Raw genomic sequence first — 20,301 nt, 5'->3', positions numbered from 1 at the left:
ATTGAGTTAAAAAAGACCTTTCTCATTATAGCCATTAAAAAATCAGAAGGATCCAATAGCTGATCAACAATGGCCAGAATCTCAGCCTATAATCTGGCAAAATGAAGAGAGGAGACGGAGCAAGCAGATCAGAAAAGAATATTTCAAGGTACCTTAATAAATTATAAATTTTGTTTTATACTTACTGCTTTTGATTTTTAACAGTTTTGTTTTAAATTAATAACATATTACGCTCCAGGTAAATGTCACAACTGTGTTCATTTTGATTGCCCTCATGTGTAGAGATATGCTATGTAAGTATATCCAGAAAAAAAAATCGCTAATTCAAATTAAGAGTACATTAACATACATTATAATTTTTGAAATAGTTAAAATTATTGCTTGTGTGTTACACTGCTAATTGTGTCAATTAATTCCATAATATTTTTGAGGTAGGGTTTCAAAATGTAGCCCATGTTAGCCTTAACTCAACATCCTCTGATCTCTGGGATTACAGAAGGCCTGGCTCTGAAACAGACTAATTAAATTTGTTTCAATACATAGTACAGAATTTTTTTTCATATAGCATTTAAGCACATCTATATAAATAGTTAAAGACTGGTCCATATTTTCTTGTTATATTAATGAATTTTTAAATTTTTTCTTTTTTATTATTTATTACAGTTTATTCACTTTGTATCCTTGTTTTAGCCCCTCCCTCATCTTTCTGGTCACACCCTCCCTCCTTCTTCCTCCCCTATGTCCCTCTCCTAGTCCATTAGTGGATTTTTTTTTTTTTTTTTGAGACAGGTTCTCTCTACATGGTCCTGGTATCCTCTATGTAGACCAAGATGACCTCAGATTCACAGAGATCCACCTCCCGTGGATCTGGGATTAAAAGTGTGCATAACTAACACATAGTTCAGTAGATAACTTTTTAATGATTTTTCAAGACAGGTTTTTTTCTGTGTAGCCTTGACTGTCCTAGACTCACTTTGTAGACCAGACTGGCCTTGAAATCACACCCCACTACAGTAGATATCTTTTTTTTCTCCAAGACAGAATTTCTTTCTTTCTTTCTTTCTTTTTTTGAAAGAAAATTTAAAGAATACTTTATTGTTGTGTGTATAGACTAGTACAGCATTTCCAAGGAGTAGTTGAATTAAATATAAGTGTCTATTTTTAAAATATGTGGTTCTCTTGATAAGATAGATACTTTTAAAACTTGGATGAGCAACCAAATAATTTTTATGTATCTATGTATAGAAAAGTTAGTAAATTTTAGTTTTCAGAATTGCATTTTGCTAAGAAGAATAAAACCATGTGGAAAAAATCATGCATTTAAATGTTAGCTGTTTTTACAAAGACGAAACACCTGGTCCTTAAAGTATTTCTCCTTCCTTGTTTTTAAAATTTATTTATTTATTTATTACAATTTATTCACTTTGTATCCCAACTGTAGTCCCCCCTTATCTCCTCTCAGTCCCACCCACCTTCTCTCTTCTGCCCATGCCCTCCCCTAGTCCACTGATAGGGAAGGTCCTTATCCCCTTCTATCTGACTGTAGCCTATCATATTATCATCAGGGCTGGCAGCATCATCTTCCTAGGTGGACTGGCAAGGCTGCATCCACCAGAGGGGCAAGACAAGATTTCTTTGTGTATCCTTGGCTGGCCTTGCTTCATAGAATAGGCTGGCCTCAAACTCACAGTGATTGACTATTTTAAGATGGCCTTTTCTTAAATATAAATGAAAATATGAGGGCATATGAATTATCCTGAATTTGCATTTCATTATTATTTACTTGGATTTCAAGTCTGCTATATTTTCAGGAACCAATCATCAGGATTTAGACTGAGTTTTAATAATAGCATTTCCACTTGGAATGGACTGAGATGAGCAGTACAAACCTGGGCATGCACTACAAATAGCAAATTGTATTGTCCTGTAGCTCTCTTAAACACTCTTCTCATTGAATAAGTATCATTTTACCTAAACATATAGTACTCAACTGTGTTGCATGTTATATAAAGTTTATGCCACTAGAAAATAGGATTCATTTCATAGCTTTGTGTTTGGTCCATAAATTTATATTATAGTCTTCCTAGTTTTCAAAAGCAACATCTGTTTGAAAGAAGCATGCGATCAAAAAAAAAAAAACAAAAAAAAAACAAAAAAAACAATGTTGTACGCTTTGGTAAATACACTAAATGCCTTAAACTTTGATGACATAATTACTGATTATTTTTAAGCACCATTTTTAGGGTTAGTTGGACAGTGTGACGGATAGCGGCAAATAAGAATCTTCACCAACCGTTTATCTGACAGAGGGCTAATATCCAGTATGTATAAAGAACTAAAGAAGCTGAAAAACAGCAAACCAAGTAATCCACTTAAAAAATGGGGAACAGAGCTAAACAGAGAATTCTCTGTAGAGGAATATCGAATGGCAGAGAAATACTTAAAGAAATGCTCACCGTCATTAGCCATTCGGGAAATGCAAATCAAAACCATCCTGAGAATGGCCCATCAGAATGGCCAACATGAAAAACTCAAGTGACAACACATGCTGGAGAGGCTGTGGAGAAAGAGGAACCCTCCTCCACTGCCAGTGGGAATATATACAAACACTCTAGAAATCAATCTGGCGCTTTCTCAGACAACTAGGAATAGCACTTCCTCAAGATCCGGCCATACCACTCCTAGGCATATATCCAAAAGGGGCTCAAGTACACAATAAAGACATTTGTTCAACCATGTTTGTAGCAGCTTTATTTGTAATAGCCAGAAGTTGGAAACAGCCCACATGCCCCTCAACTGAAGAATGGATGCAGAAATTGTGGTACATCTACACAATGGAGTATTACTCTGCAATGAAAAATAAGGAAATCATGAAATTTGCTGGTAAATGGTGGGACTTCAAAAGGATCATCCTGAATGAGCTGTCCCAGAAGCAGAAAGACACACACGGTATATACTCACTCATATAGACATATAACATAGGATAAACCTACTAAAACCCTGAACATCTAAAGAAACTAATCAAGAGAGCAGACCCTGACTAAAATGCTCAATCCCCATCCCAAAAAGCAAAGAGGATAGGCATCAGAAGAAGAAGAAAACAGGAAACAACCTAGGAACCTGCCACAGAGAGCCTCTGAAAGGCTCTGCCCTACAGACTATCAAAGCAGACACTGAGACTTAAGGCCAACTGATGGGCAAAGTGCATGGAATCTTAAGTAAGAAGTGGGAAGAGGTAAGATCTGGAGAGGACAGGAACCCCACAAGGTGAGCAACAGAACCAGAAAATTTGAACACAGAGGTCTCCCCAGGGACTCATATTCTAACCAAGGAACATGCATGGAGATAACATAGAACCCCTGCACAGATGTAGTCCATGACAGTGTAGTATCCAAGTGGGTTCCATAGTAATGGGAAGAGGGACTGCCTCTGACATAATCTGAAAGGCCTGTTCTTTGATCACCTCCCCCTGAGGGGAGAGCAGCCCTACCAGGCAACAGAAGATTACAATGCAGCCATTCCTGATGTGATCTAAGATCAGAAGGAAGGAGAGGAGGACCTCCCCTATCAGTGGACTTGGGAGGGGCAAGCGAGAAGAAAGGGGAGGGAGGGTGGAGCTGAGAGGGGAGGAGGGAGGGGCTTATGGGGGGGATACAAAGTAATTAATAAAAAGGAAAAAAAAGAAGGAAATGGGCAGACATTCTATTGAGAAATAGTTTATCTCAACCCTTTGCATCTCTGCAAATAAGTTTATATCCTGACATTTATGTTAGTTTTCCTTTTTTTAATTCATGCGAATGTAACAAAAGCAATGAATAAAATGTTTATAAGAATACCTTGAATGAATTTGATGTTGTATATCTGAGCAATAAGAAATATTTGATTTGCATTTCGCTGATTACTAAGGATGTTGAACAGTTCTTTAAGTATTTCTCCACAATTCGATATTTTTTGGTGAGAATTCTCTGTTTAGCTCTGTACCCCATTTTTTAATTGGATTACTTGGTTTGTTAATTATTTGATTAACTTCTTGAGTTCTTTATATAGTCTGGGTATTAGCCCTCTGTCAAATGTAGGGTTAGTGAATATCTCTTTCCAGTCTGTCGTTTTGTTCTGTTGACAGTGTCCTTTGGTTTATAGAAGCTTTTCAGTTTCTTGAGGTGCTACTAATTGACTGTTAACCTTAGAGCCTATTTTGTTGGTGTTCTGTTCAGGAAGTTATCCCTGTTCCAATGAGGTCAAGGTTCTTCTCCACTTCTCCTTCTAACAGATTCAGTGTGTCTGGTTTTATGTTGATCCACTTGGACTTTAGTTTTGTGTAAGATGATATGTATGGATCTATTTGCATTTTTTACATGTGGACATCCAGTTAGACCACCACCATTTGTTGAAGATACTTTTTTTTTCATTGTATTGTTTTTGGCTTCTTTGTCAAAAATCAAGTATCCATAGGTGTGTCAGTTTATTTCCTGGTCTTCTGTTTGATTCAATTGATCCACCTGGCTGTTTCTATGTCAATACCATGTCATTTTTAATACTGTTGTTCTACAGTACAGCTTGAAGTCAGGTGTGGAGATACTCCAGAAGAATCTGCAAACAACCCAGATGTCCCTCATTTGAGAAATGGATACAGAAATTGTGTTGCATTTACACAGTGGAATGCTACTCAGCAATTAAAAACAAGGAAATTATGAAATTGCAGGCAAATGGATAGAACTAGGAAAGATCATTCTCAGTGAGGTAACTCAGAAGCAAAAAGACAACACAGGCTATATACTCACTCATAAGTGGATATTAGACATATAATATAGGATAAACACACTAAAATCTATATTCTTAAAGAAACTAAACAACGAGGACCTTAAGGAAGAGGCTTAATTCTTATTCAGAAGGCAAACAGGATAGGCATCACAAGTGGGAGAAGAAAGGGAGCAGGACAGGAGCCTACCACAAAGGTCCTCTGAAAGACTCTACCTAGCAGGGGATCGAAGCAGATGCTGAGACTCATAGTCAAACTTTGGGCAGAGTGTAAGGAATCTTATGGACGAAGGAGGGAATAGAAGGTGCCAAAGGGAACATGAGTTCCACAAGGAGACCAACAGAACCAAAAAATCTGCACCCAGGGGAGGCAGTAGAGACTGATGAATCAACCAAGGACCATTCATGGACAGGACCTAGACCCCCTGCTCAGGTGTAGCCCATGGGCTGCTCAGTCTCCATGTGGATTCCCCAGTAAAGAGAGCAGGAGCTATCTCTGGCGTGAACTCAGTGGCTGGCTCTTTTATCACCTCTCCCTGGTGAGGTGGCCTTGCCAGATCACAGAGGAAGACTATGCAGCCAGTACTGATGAGACATGATAGGCTACAGTCAGATAGTACAGGACTATCAGTGGACCAGGGAAGGTGGATGGGGGGAAGAGAGAGAAAAGGTGGAATCAGGAGATAAGGGAGGGGCTACAACTGGAATACAAAGTGAATAAATTATAAATAATAATAATAATATAGATAAATTTGATATTACTTTGATTTTCTTTATCCCAAACAATATGATAAAATCATACTGAATATATATGTCTCTCTCTGTATACATATATATGAAATTCAAACTCTTGTATCGGAATTATTAAGTACCAGGCACTGCCATAAACATTTGCAGATATTAACCCAGTTAGTCTTCAGAAAACTTCAGTAAGATAAATGTAGTTATCATTTCTATTCTACATAAAGGGATATTAAGGCCTAGAAGTCTAGTAGAGTTAAAAATAGAGTTCACAGCTTTTACTCTGCTACTGTTTTGTGTTGTGGAGAACTTTATCTAAAATGAACATTAACATTAGAACATTTTCACTTTTTAAAATATTTTGACTTAATTGAACTTTTTAAAAAATCAAGTATTCATAAGTATGTGGGTTTATTTCTGGGTCTTCTATTCAGTTCCATTGATTTATGGAGCCTACCATAGAGGGCCTCTGAAAGACTCTACCTAGCAGTATACCAAAGCAGATGCCGAGACTCATAACCAAACTTTCGGCAGAGGACGGAGAATCACATGAGGGGGGGGGGTGGATAATATGACCTAGAGAGGACAGGTGCTCCACGTGGACCAAATATATCTGGGCATAGGGTTCTTTTATGAGACTGATTCTCCAACCAAGGACTGTGTATGGATAGAACCTAGAACGCCTGCTCAGACATATCCCATTGCAGCTCAGTATCCAAGTAGGTTTTCCTAGTAAGGGGAACAGGGACTGTCTCTGACATGAACTCAGTGGCTGGCTCTTTGAACCCCACCCCCCACCCCTAAGGGAGGAGCAGCCCTGATAGGCCACAGAAGAGGACATTGCAACCAGTCCTGATGAGACCTAATAAATTAGGGTCAGATGCAAGGGGAGGAGACCTCCCCTATCAGTGGACTTGGAAAGGGGCAGGAAGGAGATGAGGGAGGGAGGGAGGGTGGGATTGATAGGAAATGAGGGAGTGGGCTACAGCTGGGATACAAAGTTAATAAACTGTAACTAATATTAAAAAAATAAAAATAATAATTTAAAAAATTTAAGTGAACTGAACAGAGTGTTTAGTGAGCCTTTATCAGTATCAACTGTTTCTTGCTTTAAAAGCATCATTTGCTCATTAAATATTTTAGTTTTTATGGCTTGTGTATTTCTTCTACTGTGTCAATTTTATTTTAAGGTTGCTAAGAGATAGAATTGAATAACATCTGAAATGACCATCACGATTTTTTCTTTCATATGTGATAAAGTAGGTGTAAACATCTTTATCCACTGGGAAGTATTTCAAGGGCATGTGTAGTTCTTCTCAGTAGTCAGAAGATGTCAGTGTTAGGACATTGCCTAAAAATATGACTCAAAACAAATTATTCCTTTGAGGTCGGGAAAACATAGTAGTGTACAAGACTATGGGTGTAGCTGTAGGTTCAATCTTCAATAGCAAAACAAAAAGAAAGATACTAAGTGGAGTTAATGTCCATTAGTCATAGTTGTAAAATACATTATAGGAACATGTTTCTTATCTGTCATTCCTAATATAACTCAGATTGTAACTGAGATACAAGGTAAATTATATATTATTTCCAACAAATATGGAAGACAAAGCTCCATAATAGGGACAATTAAAGAAAACCCTGAGTATCAGACAGAAAACTTAGGGATATGATCTGAGAATTAGTAGTTTTAAAAATAGGACTTCACTTAGCACCTGTTTTTCCCACTGATTTACATAAGAAGTCAGTGGGGTTTGGCAAGGAAACAAAATAATTCTTGTGATTGTCACACTCTATTCTCTTGATTCGAAGAATTGAGAGATTTTTCATGTATTCAGATTCATGTTGAACATATCTCTGAATTTCTTTTTTTTTCCTTAATTTTATTATCATTTATTACAATTTATTCACTTTGTATCCCAGTTGTAGTCCCTCCTTCATCTCCCCTTGGTCTTTCCCCCCTATGTCCCTCCTCTAGTCCACAGATAGTAGAGGTTCTCCTCTCCTACCATCTGATCCTAGCCTATCAGGTCTCATCAGGACTGTCTGGATCCTCTTTCTCTGTGCCTGAGTTATGCAATCTTGACAGGGTGAGGTGATAAAAGAGCCAGCCACTGAGCCTATATCAGAGAGTGCCCCTGTTCCCCTTACTAGGAGAACAGGAGACTGAGCTTCCTATGGGCTACATCTGAGCAGGTGATCTAGGTCCTCTCCATGCATGGTCCTTGGTTGATGCATTAGCTTCTGCAGGACCTCCTGAACCCCCAATTTTTTGGCTCTGTTCTCCTTGTGGAGCTCCTGTCCTCTCCAGGTCTTTCAGTCTTTTCCCTACTTTCATAAGATTCCCTGCACTCTGCCCAAAGTTTGACTGTGAGTCTCAGCATCAGCTTCGATTCCCTGATGGGTAGAGTCTTTCAGAGGCACCCTGTGGAAGAAGGTTCCTGTCCTTTTCCCTGTCTACTCTGTTTGCCCTTCTGAATGAGGATGAAGCATCTTCTTTAGAGTCCTCCTTGTTGTTTAGTTTCTTTAGGACTATAGATTTTAGTACGTTTATCCTATATTGTATAGCTAATATCCACTTACAAGTGAGCATATACCATATGCGTCTTTCTGTTTCTGACTTACCTCATTCAGGAAGATCTTTTCCAGTCCCATCCATTTGCCTGCAAATTTCATAATTTTGTTGTTTTTAATCGCTGAGTAATATTCCATTGTGTAAATGTTCCACAATTTCTGTATCCATTTTTCAGTTGAGGGACATCTAAGTTGTTTCCAGATTCTGGCTTATGAATAAAGTTGCTATGAACATAGTTGAGCAAATGCCCTTGTTGTATGTTGAGCATATTTCTGATTTATGCCCAGGAGTGTTATAGGTGGATCTTGATGTATGGTTATTCCTTTTTTAATTAAAATTTTATTTTGTTAATATTAGCTACAGTTTATTAATTTTGTATCCTAGATGTAGCCCGCTCCCTCATTTCCTTCCAATCCCACCCTCCCTCCCTCATCTCCTCCCTGCCCCTTCCAAGTCCACTGCTAGGGGAGGTCCTCCTCCCCTTCCTTCCTTATCAGGTTTCTTCAGGACTGGCTGCAGTGTTCTCTTCTGTGGCCTAGCAAGGCTGCTCCTCCCTCAGAGGGTGGGGGAGGTCAAAGAGCCAGCCACTGAGTTCATGTCAGAGACAGTCCCTGTTCCCCTTACTAAGGAAATCCACTTGGACACTGAGCTACCATGGGCTACATCCCACCATTTGCCTGCAAATTTCAATGATTTCCTTGTTTTTAATTGTTGAGTAGTATTCCATTGTATAAAAGTACTACAGTTTCTGTATCCATTCCTCCGTTGATGGACATCTGGGCTGTTTCCACGTTCTGGCTATTATGAATAAAGCTACTACAAACATGGTTGTGCAAATGTACTTGTTGTGTACTTGAACATCTTTTGGATATATGCCTAGGAGTCGTATAGCTGGATCTTGAGGAAGCACTATTTCTAGTTGTCTGAGAAAGTGCCAGATTGATTTCCAAAGTGGTTGTACAAGTTTACATTACCAACTGTATAAGTACCCAAATTGATACTCAAACTCAAGGGGGGACACATGCTAGAAAGAGGAACCTTCCTCTATTGATGGCAGGAATATAAACTTGTAAAACCTCTTTGGAAATTAAATCTAGTGCTTTTGCCGAAAGATAGGAATAACCAGCTCAGTAGTGTACCAGATTTGATTTCCAAAGTGGTGGTACAAGTTGATATTCCCTCCAGCAATAGAGGAAGTTTTCTCTTTCTAGCCTGTGTCATCCCTTGAGTTTGAGTATCAATTTGGGTACTTAAATTGTTGTTATAAAGATTAAATGTCTAAATATGTACAATTCAGTCATCACTATTGTATAGTAAGCAGTAGTTCTAAATGTTAGCTCTTAACACTATCGCTATCATTGCATAGTTGGTGTATACATTTAATGTAGTCCCATTTAGCCTGAAATCAATAGATTACGTCTTTTGTGGCACTGAGGATTGAACCAGGAGTTTCATAGGTAGTTGGAACCACATCTCCAGCCCAGCTTTTTAACACGATTGCTACTGTCTTAATTTAGTAACATTATAAACCACATGCGAGAAGGTAAGAACCCTGGTACAGGATGGTAGTTTTAAAAATTCGTAAGAAGTAAAGCTGTGAGAGATTGACAACAAAGTTGACTTAATGATTTGTTGACCAAATTGAACAAAGAAAAAGCCAGACTCTAAGATCAGTGGTTCTCTACCTTCTTAATGCTGTGACCATTTAATACAGTTTCTTTTGTTGTGGTGACCTCCAGCCTTAAAATTATTTTTGTTGCTACTCAGAATTGTAATTTTGCTACTGCTATGAATCATATTATGAATATGTGACTTTCAAATGGTGTCATGGCCCACTATTTGAGGGCGACTCATCTAAGACAAACCTGAGATTGCAAACTTGAAAGAAAGAATGGAAAATGTGTCTGGCTTAGGAAGGAAATGCTTCTTGGAATAGTGTTAATCACAGCATTGTATTTGTGAATAGAAAGACTGTTTATACTGGATTGTGTACTTAAGTTTACTGGCAGATAATTTAATAAAATTATAGTAATAAACCTTATTTGTCATTTTCAAAATATATATATATATATATTCAAGGAAAGATAAAGCATGCATTCAAATTGTTTTTCAGTACAAATCAACAAGGAAGAATTCAAGTGGCAATGAAAATGAGGAGGTGAGACAAGGGTGATAATGATTACTTTAATATTTATTTGGTTCAGTGATAGTTAATGCTGCTTAGCTGTCAATTTTTTTGTTATTGATTTAAAGCATGAGTTTCCTACAATAATAAAAACTTATGATCATTATTATATAGTTACTAATTTAATCATTTCATTTCTGGAATTTTCTAGAATGCAATTTTTAATAGTTTCAAAAGTTTATGATTTGTCTTGGATCTGTAACCCATCACTTTATATTTGTTATCATCTTCCACTTTTACTTTACCAACCAGCATGGCAGTCAGTTGAAATTTTATATTTCTCAAAAATGTATTACCAGTGAGCGTAAATCATGTGTGTGCACAAATATAGCTGCATGTGTGTGGAGGTCATGTGACAAATTTTAGGAGTCTGGTCTCTCTTTTTTACATTGTATTATAGATATTGAACTTAAAGCCAAGTTGTCAGGTTTTGGAGGAAAACACTTCACTTGTTGGGATTTTGGATGTGTCCACGATTTTTAAAGAACTTTCTTCACAAATCCTGTTCAGGGTTTTAAATTTTAAAATTGTATTTATCAAATTCACATTATTGCAGATGTTTCTGCTGCACTAGGTTAAACAACATACCACTACTGAGATGACATTTTGTTACTATAATCCCCAAGTTTGGATATGTTTGCTTGGGGACATAGGTAGTTAATTTGATTTTTAGTATTTGGCAGGCCATCTGAACATAAATTTATTCTGGTTTAAATAGTCTATATAAACTACCTTTGCCTGACTCAATAGTGTTTTCTTTCTATGTCGTATCAAATAATATTTATGTAAGGTAAAAAAGCAGTTGTTTCCAATGTTCCCATCATTTTACTGTTAGTATCTGTGGAACATCTGAAGGCAGGTTTTGTTTAAGTGTGCTTCCTAACATTTAGCTGTTCATGACCTCAGTCATTTGTTGTAGATGTGATACTAGCTTTTTGTTACACTTTGCAATATCTGTTTCACCCTTAAATCTTATTCCTGTGTATGTCATAACCATCTGCATGGACTATAAAGTGCTAGTATCAATGCTCAGAATCTTTATGACTAACACCAGAGTGCCTAATGACAGCTCCTAATTTAAGTCTCTATTCCATACTTTACCATCGAGCCTTAGGCTTTTGTAGTAATGTGTTCTCTTTCTTAGTTGCTTAGAATCTAAGTTACTCACCTAAGGATTCAACGTATTCATCTTTTTTGCCGTGCTTGCTTCAAACATGTTAGCTTTTTTAATTGATGCAGTGGTTTTTAATGTAGGTTGCAAATTGAAAATGCTTGATGAGTTTTTAAAAATACTGATGTCTAAGGCATGGTATACACTCACTAATGAGCATATATTACCCATATAATATAGGATATCCATTTACAGACATAAAGAAGCTTAAACACTAAGGAGGACCCTAAGGAGGATGCTTAAATCTCATTCAGAATGGCTAACAGGATAGACAACACAAGCAGTGGAAGAGAGGAAACAGGATGGGAATCTACTATAAAGGGTCCTCTGAAAGGATTTACTTAACAGTGGATCAAAGCAGTTGCAGAGACTCAGGGCCAAACTTTGGGCAGAGTGCAGAGAGTCTTAAGGAGGAAGAGAGGGGTGAGATTAGAGGGACATGAAGAGTACAGGAGCTCCACAAGGAGACCAACCAGAGGTCTTGCAGAGACTGAAGCACCAACTGAGGATCATGCATGAAGAGGAACTAGACCTCCTGCTCAGATGTGGCTGATTGGCAGCTCAGTCTGTGTGTGTGTGTGTGTGTGTGTGTGTGTGAGAGAGAGAGAGAGAGAGAGAGAGAGAGAGAGAGAGAGAGAGAGAGAGAGAGATGGAGAGCGGGAGGGAGGACATGTTTAATTCTATTTGAATTTATTGTGCGAATAAAGTTGATAACTACTTTATGAAATCACCATCTCCTTTCTAGACAAAGCAGAAGTTGGCAAAGTGGCCCACAGTCAAACCTGGCACAATTGCTATGCTTGTTAAGTAAAGTTTAAATACAGAAGGGATGCAATTACTATAGTTACTTTTGTATTCTAGTGCAGTTATCACCAGTTATGCAGTTAATACCAAGACCATGTGGTCCACAAATCTAAAATATTTACTATCTGGCTTTCAACAGAAAGCGTTCTCTGACCTCCAAGCTGGAGGTTTATGCTGGCTGTCCTCCTGCATCATCATAGACATTTTCCTTCCACCTCTTCCAATATCTAATCCATTATTAAAACCAACTAATTTACTTACTTACTTATTTTAGGGCAATGAAATATTTTTTCTAACCACTGAATTTTCCATCTTCACTTCCTTGGCATAACTTTTCAGTCCTTCTTGCTTGGATTATTATAATAGTTTCCTTGCTTTGTTGTCTTTTTATTATCTCCTTGTATCTGTCCACCTGTCTGTCCCCCTATCTATCTATCTATCTATCTATCTATCTATCTATCTATCTATCTATCTATCTATCTGTGTGTGCCGAACATGCATACATGTGGGTTCACCCTTTGTCAACTTCCAGTGTCTTCCTTAGTCCTTTTCAATCCCATTATTTGAGATAGTGTCTTTTACTGAATTTGAAGCTCCCCAATTCAGCTAGATTTACTGGTCTGTGATTTCAAAGATCCACCTCTCCCTGCCTTCCAATTGCTAGGATCAGAGACATGCCATCACGTTCCTCATTGTATGTGGGTAGTGGGTATCTAAACTCAGGTCCCTATGCTTACATTACAATCTCTTTACCAACTGAAATATCTCTCCCACCCCTCTTCTCCCTTAAATCTGTTCTCCCCACTGCTTTCAGAATACAAATAGTAGAAGCCCATTTATTTGTTTAGAAACTTTCAGTTTTACCCCATGCTTTAAGTAAATTTTTGGTCCTTTTTAATCAAGGCCCTGGTAGCCATATCAGTATAAGCTCACAACTTGCCCACCTTTACCTTCTGGAATACAGAATTGCTTTACATTTTTTTTTTTTTTTGCTTCTGTATCTTTGTTCTTATCTTTTCACTTAACCTGGATTTTACTGACTTTTTATTTTTCCAAGAAACTTATATTTTTCACCAATCCTTTCTTTCCTCCATGATTTCTTTATGATCCCTACTATGCCGTACATAGACTGGGAATTTTATACTAGCTGTATAAATGAAACTGTCATTGATAGACTAGACTGAGACAGTCTTTAAGAATATTTTACCAAATATCTTTATTCTTAGTGTCTAGAACAGTATCTCACATAGTAGCTGGTCAATAATCATTGGTCAAATGAATATTTGTTATATGTGGTATAAAATTTCCAGGTTAAATGTCAAGATTTTTTTCATTAGTTTAACATTATAATATTCATGAATAAACCATGAAAATGTATTTTTTTTTCAGTTAAATTCTTTGTAAATATTTTCTAATTACACTGATATATTATGATGACCTTTTGCCTGCCTTCATTGATGTATCTCAAATGGTAATACATTTTACCAGTATGCTTAGATTATAGCTTACAATACTTACAAATCATTAAGGGATCTCATATAAAACCTAATTCATTATTAGTTATTGACAGGGATCATTTATATATAACAAATTGCCAGAGAAGACCTGCACTGTGTGGTCCAAAAACAACATTTAAGTGGCAAGGTGATAGATTGTACACTGCCAATTCCTCCTTTGAAATTTGATCAAAACAACTTTCCATTGTCTTTTTGTATGCTAAAATCATCATTGTGTATTTTAATTTCATCTTTCATATTTTTATTTTTATATTTTAGCAAGAGAGTGATAATGCTCATATGTTACCACAGTCTCCGGTATCATCTGAGGTACAAGTTGTTTTAATGCTTTGTATCTTTTCTGTGTTTTACAGAGGGTTCTTACTTGACTCCTTTTTCAAAAAATAATCTTTTTAAAAACTTTTACAAAGTAATTTATCCACTCTTAAAAATTCTATTTGATTATTTTATTCAAGTCTTGTCTGTAAAAAAAAATTATGGATACCATTCCTTCATATAAATACTCCTAGTAAATGTTACTAACTTGTGGTTTTTTGTGGAACATACTTCTATATCACAGAATATAAGTCACTTTATGAGCTGTCTGTTTTCTTATCCCTCTTCATTTTAAAATAAATACTGGATTTTAACAATGGCTCTGAAATTTTAATTTGAAACTTGCCCTTAAGCATTGTGCAATGGCCTTTGGTTTTCCTTATAGCCAATTTGGTCTGAAAAACAATGCAAGAAAAATGTCCTTTTTCCACGAGAAACAGTCCTGCAGTGGATTGTTCCTATCGACAGGAGGTCACACCTTTGCTGGAATGTTAAATATGATATTCAAGAGGAGAGCTGGTATATATATGTATATAAATATAATTACATATATATTTATTATTTATAAATATATAATATATATTTATTTATATATATAATTTATAAAATTTTGTTCAAATACTCTGGTCGTTTGAATGTGTACTTGTTTTAATTTAATCTATTACTTTGCCACAATAAATTAAAAAAATTAATGACCACTTCAGTTTAGATTACCTTATTTAATACTCTACAGTCTATTTTCATTAGTAAGAAAATGAGTGTTCATTTCCTGAATTTAGGCCTTAAAATGCTTAGTTGATCTGAATGTATTGTAGAAATTTGATTCTGTAGATTTTATCTCATTATATATGAGTAGATTTACATTTTTAGAAAGCTGGAATTTTTCTGTATTGGTTTCGGTGATTTGTATTATAATACTTTTTTATGGCCATGAGCATAAGTTTTATGAACATATTTCTAAATTATATAGAAAGTAAAATGATGATGTACATGGAGTTGAAAAAAATTTAAATTAAGATATCCTCAAATTATAGTTATAGCTGCATGCTTCTATAAATCCTTTCTTTGTATAACAAATATAAGGATAAGTATAACTACAACTTGATTTACATAGATGCTTTATGATTTTATTGCCTGTGCCTGCCAGGAAGTGTATTATTGTCAGTTTATTTCAGATAAGTTATATTATTACTTTTATCATTTTTGCTTTTTTTTTGGATTAATGAAATTTTTGTTCAGAAATGAAAACAGTGGGACAACACATAAGGCTGTAGATGGGAAGGATGAAGAACATGTGTTTCATAGCTTCACTGACATTCACAATAAGCTGCCTAGCATATCTAGAAAAAGATTCAGATATCCTGCAGAATTCTGACTGCCTCAATTTCATGTGAGAAGAAAATGGTAAAATTCCTGTGTGTACCACATTAACTAAGTCTCTATGTTACACTGGAACATAAATATAGTTCCATTTTGTGTGCCTTTATCATTTTGTAGCAGAAAAGAACAGTTGCTTCCTCAAAGAGTTTAGCCAGTGAATGGCAGAGAAGTAACTAAAGTTTTGTCCCAACCTGCTTCCCAGAGTTTCTACCCAGAGTAGTAATAACATTCTGCCAAGACTGCATTATAGTTATTTATTTTGTAAATTATAAAACTGATAAATCATTTTCAGTTTCCTCATTCAATTTTTAAAACAATCTCATTTGCATTTCATAAAATTAATCCCATTAAAATGAAATATTTTCACAAATATGCGATAAGCTTTTCACTCCTATTTCATATATATTTATATGAAACTTTCCATAGCTTACCGTAGCTTACAGAAACACTTTGAAATAATATGTGTTCAGATGGAAGAGATAATAATTTATTATTATCTATTATTCTGAAACCCCTGTCAATATAAACCCGTGGATTGTCCTCAAATTTTTCACTGCTAGGTGTCAAGACAGTAGTAGATACTGAGTCCGTGTTGATAAAGTTTTTAATTGAAGTGTGATTCTGATGATGGAGAGAAGTGACTCCTATAAGTTGTCCTCTTGTCCTCTGACTTCTACATCTCTCTCTCATACACATGCCTTATTTAAAAAAATAAAGAAAGATTTAAAATTACATACCCAGGTAAATTAATATTTATTGACTTTTAAAAAGTGAAATATTATCAACTTGAATTGAAATCTTGGTTGACTTTATTCACATAAACATTGTAAATAAATCTCAAAATTGGAGTGAGTATGAATAAGTACCTTCATGACTTTGAAATGACAGGATGTACCTTTTTTGTTGTTGTTTTTTAGGAATATGACAGGACTGATGGCTTTTCACATGGTCCCTTTGGCTTGAAGCCTAGATCAGGTAAATATATGGTATAGTCTTTAAATAAAATTTATTGTCTGTGTTTAATCTAGAGTGTTCTAGGTTAAATGGATTGGAATCCATAATTTTATATACTCAAAATTCTTTTTCATTTTCTAAAAGCTCTTTTCTTTTGATCTTATTTGTCTTTACAATTCCCATTACCATTTCTTTCTTTCCCATTACCTCCAAGCTTCTGTAACCTCAGGTTTTTGCCTTAGGTATCCTGCAGTCTTATCTGTGTTGTGACTGCTATTAGAATGCGCCCTCTGCTAGCAGACAAAACACTCTTTGAAATTATACCCCCCCACATTATATGATATTTTAAAATAGGGTTCTTTTGTATCTGGCATGCCTAAGTGAAAGTGGATGCATTTTAATTGGCAAGGTCTTGAATTATGGTCTCATTTCCAAATAACTGTCTTGACTTTCCCAAATGATTTTCTTTTTTCTTTAAAGCTAGAAGGCTGTCATGTGTGCAATCATCACTTTTAACCTGGTCATAAGTGTCTAATAACGTATGGTTAAATCGAACATACGTAAGTGGTAGAAATCATTGCATTTGTGTTGCCCACTCTTCTTCAGCTATGTAGCTAAAGATCACTTACACATATTTAAAATATTTGAATGCATTATTATTTGCATCTTTTGTAATTCTGTACTGATTTCTTTTATCATGCTTTTTTCTCCACGGATGATTGTACTTTGTATTAACTTTATAAAAAGTTAGGGAACTTCTGTTTTTATACAGCCTTTAGCCGTGCATCTCGTCAGGAATATGGGGCAGCAGATCCAGGTTTTACAATGAGAAGAAAGATGGAACATCTACGGGAAGAGCGTGAACAGATACGGCAGCTTCGCAGTGTAAGTTGTACCGACCTTGCACATCTCCTTTACTGAAAACGTTTTAACTTGTCAAAGTTGTAAAGTATATTGATTTTATTTTTAAGCTTTCAATTTTTTGATCATATAATTAGTAATTGAATATATACCATATGTTTAGGTAAGATAGATACAATTTATCTTCATTTCTTTATAGAATCTTGAATCCAGATTAAAAGTCATTTTGCCTGATGACATAGGAGCTGCACTGATGGATGGAGTTGTTCTTTGCCATTTAGCCAATCACATAAGGCCACGCTCCGTCGCTAGTATCCATGTACCATCACCAGCAGTGGTAAGTAATGTCGACAGATCACTAGTTTCCAAAGAAAAATACATGTTTTTAAAACTATCTTTCAATAATGCAATAAACAAATACAATTTTCAGTATCAACTAAGTTCTGTTTTAAAAGTACATGAAATGTGTCTTCTCTTACTTCACAGCCCAAGCTGAGTATGGCAAAATGTCGAAGAAATGTAGAAAATTTTCTTGATGCTTGCAAAAAGTTGGGTGTTTCACAGGTAATTAAATTGTCATTTAACTATTAATCTCTTACATGAAAAAAAATCATTTTTATATGTGAACATTAATTTGAATCTTTTCTTTGTCCTTTTATCATGTACATATATGGAATTACAGCACTTATCTAATAAGTATTTTTTCATTCAGCTTCTAAAGAAAACCTTCATTTTTTTTTTTTGTTTGTTTGTTTTTGTTTTTTTCAAGAGTTTCTCTGTGTAGCCTTCGCTGTCCTAGAATGGCTTTGTAAATGAGACTGGCATCAATCTCACAGAGATACACCTGCCTCTGCCTCTGCCTCCCCGAGTGTTGGGATTACAGGCATGCACCACTCCACTCAGATTAATGAAAACCCTTATAAAACATCTTCCTGGATGGAAAAAGTTGCTGATTGTAGATAACACTGAGTAACAGAATGTAATTGTGAGAAGTGAAGCTTGATTGTGACAACATTGCTGTTGTTAATTTATTTTTGTTGTTGTTCTGCTGGACGACATTTAGACTCTTTGCCGTTGTTGTTTATGGTCATGCTGGAGATTGAACCTAAGTCTTCATACATGCTATACATACAGTATACTATTAAACTATACTGCAGCAATTCTTTGAAATTTTGTGAATTGATTCTGAATTGAAGATTTACATTAGTATAACTATATCAGAAATAATGAAATTGTTAAAAATCTTCAGTAGTATTTGGTGAATACTACTTTGGCTACAGAAGCAAAGAAGGAGAAAACTTCCTATTCCTTTTTTATCAGTGTAGTTTGAAAAATGACAAAATCCAAAATATCAAGTTTACTTATCAAAGCAGTTCTGTCATAAACTTGTTGATTTTGATATATCCATAGTACTTATATTTGGTCATGACTCACTGGCATTTGCTTGATGTACCATTAGTGGAAATAAAGACTTGGAATTCAAGGTAGAAGTGATGGTTAAAATTATCAGATAAAATACTAAGGAGTAGTATAGTTTAAAAAAAGAAAAAGAATTAGTGTAAAATTCTTGGAAATATTTAGAACTCGAGAGGAGGGTTGGTAATGACTACTGTAATTCAAAGCCCAATTGCTGCAGGCAAAGTTGAACTAAACAGATTTGTATCTATTGGTCCTCTTCCAAGGGTCTAGCCCTTGGGTGAAGGGGAGTCAGGTGAATGCAGTCCGAGGTCAAGTGGATGCAGACGTGTTTATTCCCAGAAGAGAGGGTACATTGTACAACTTTGGGTGACTAATCAGGCTCCTCCACACCATCTCCAAGATTGACACTAGTATTTCATCCCTGGGCAGACTCTTCAATGTTAGGTCACATAACTCTTGACCCAATTACTTCAGTAGTCATGTCAACAGAAGCTGCCTCAGGCTGTGAGCACTAATGGCCCTTTGCTGGGGATGCCCACATATCCTCCTTTTTGTTTTATTTATTGTGACCTTGGGAGACAGGATCTTTTGCCATGCCAGAATTGGGGTATCACCTCAAGTGACGGTGCCTATCTTAGGTTGCCCCAAATCTTGGGGTCTTACCTGTCATAGGTTATCCATCTTCCTGGTGAGTACTTCCCATGGGTCACTCTGTCACCTAGGAGGTTTTTTAAAGGCAGGCCCTTATTAGTCAGACCTGTAGAGATGGCAGTTGGATAACTGGCTCTCCTAGAGGGGAGCTGGTGTAGAGGAAACCAAACCTAAGAGGGAGAGGGCGGAGAGGATGTCATATATAACATCCCAAGATTGGTGCTGAAACTGTTGGTATGTAAAGGAGTACCTTATAGGTCTGGACCTTTGTCACTTGCCTTTATGATTCCTCCAGGGGGGGGGCATTCCCCTCCTGCCAGAAGGGCTCATTACTGCCATTGGTCCCTGGGCACACATTGTTGGCTGGAATCCAAGTAGGTGTTTGTGAGGTCTCTGGAAAGACAGAAGCAAACCCTTAACCCTATGTAAGGAGAGGGTGTAGTCCCCACCAGGTGCTGGTGAGAGGGTCCCTCTAGCAAACCAAGGGGAGGAGGTCATGGCAGGATGGGACCTCAAATGTTTGTTTGCAGGGAAATCTCCAGATGTATCAAAGGTGAAGAGTTGATTGTAAAATGTGCCTCTACCAGTGTCAAATGGGGGGCCTGAGGTGTCATAGTGGATCTTTGTTTAAGGATCAGTTCCTTGAGGGTTCTATTACCTCTCACCACTATGGCTTGACCCTATGGATAATGCAGAGTATTTAATGCACCAAGAATCCATGAATGAGTTGAATTGATGAGAGATGTAAGCTGGGCCATTGTCAGTCTTAATCTCCCAAAACGAACATAGTGGTTTTAGTGGACTTAAAGGCATGGGTTGTCTTCTCACGTGAGAGAGCCTGTGTATAGACAAATTTGGAATAAATGTTGATGATGACATGGACATTTTTAAGGTTACCAAAGCTTGGGATGTGGGTCACATACATTTACCAAACAAAATTGGGCATGAGTCCCCTAAGATTAACCCTCTG

The 20,301-nt window shown here is 36.4% G+C and overlaps 1 protein-coding gene and 1 non-coding gene across 8 annotated transcripts in view; both read left to right on the top strand.

Annotated features, from left to right (window-relative positions):
* Positions 1-20,301, top strand: part of Lrch2 (leucine rich repeats and calponin homology domain containing 2) — a 164,929-nt gene that overhangs the window by 132,220 nt on the left and 12,408 nt on the right. For 3 of the 7 annotated variants that reach the window (XM_060375695.1, XM_060375690.1, XM_060375692.1), the window contains 7 exons: positions 32-148; positions 10,188-10,232; positions 14,010-14,060; positions 16,364-16,421; positions 17,173-17,285; positions 17,461-17,598; positions 17,748-17,825. In XM_060375695.1, the coding sequence (XP_060231678.1) occupies positions 32-148; positions 10,188-10,232; positions 14,010-14,060; positions 16,364-16,421; positions 17,173-17,285; positions 17,461-17,598; positions 17,748-17,825 (600 nt within the window). The remainder of the gene's footprint in view (positions 1-31; positions 149-10,187; positions 10,233-14,009; positions 14,061-16,363; positions 16,422-17,172; positions 17,286-17,460; positions 17,599-17,747; positions 17,826-20,301) is intronic. The other 4 variants (XM_060375696.1, XM_060375691.1, XM_060375694.1 and 1 more) reach the window with 2 other exon arrangements.
* LOC132650273 (small nucleolar RNA SNORA35) lies at positions 14,417-14,546 on the top strand. The gene has a single exon (XR_009588643.1). It is a non-coding gene; the product is annotated as a small nucleolar RNA SNORA35 (small nucleolar RNA).

The sequence above is a fragment of the Meriones unguiculatus genome, chromosome X (assembly GCF_030254825.1).
Source record: "Meriones unguiculatus strain TT.TT164.6M chromosome X, Bangor_MerUng_6.1, whole genome shotgun sequence".
In the NCBI taxonomy this organism is placed as follows: Eukaryota; Metazoa; Chordata; class Mammalia; order Rodentia; family Muridae; genus Meriones; species Meriones unguiculatus.
The sequence above is the reverse complement of the archived record's forward strand: the minus strand, read 5'-3'. Positions and strand labels throughout refer to the sequence as shown.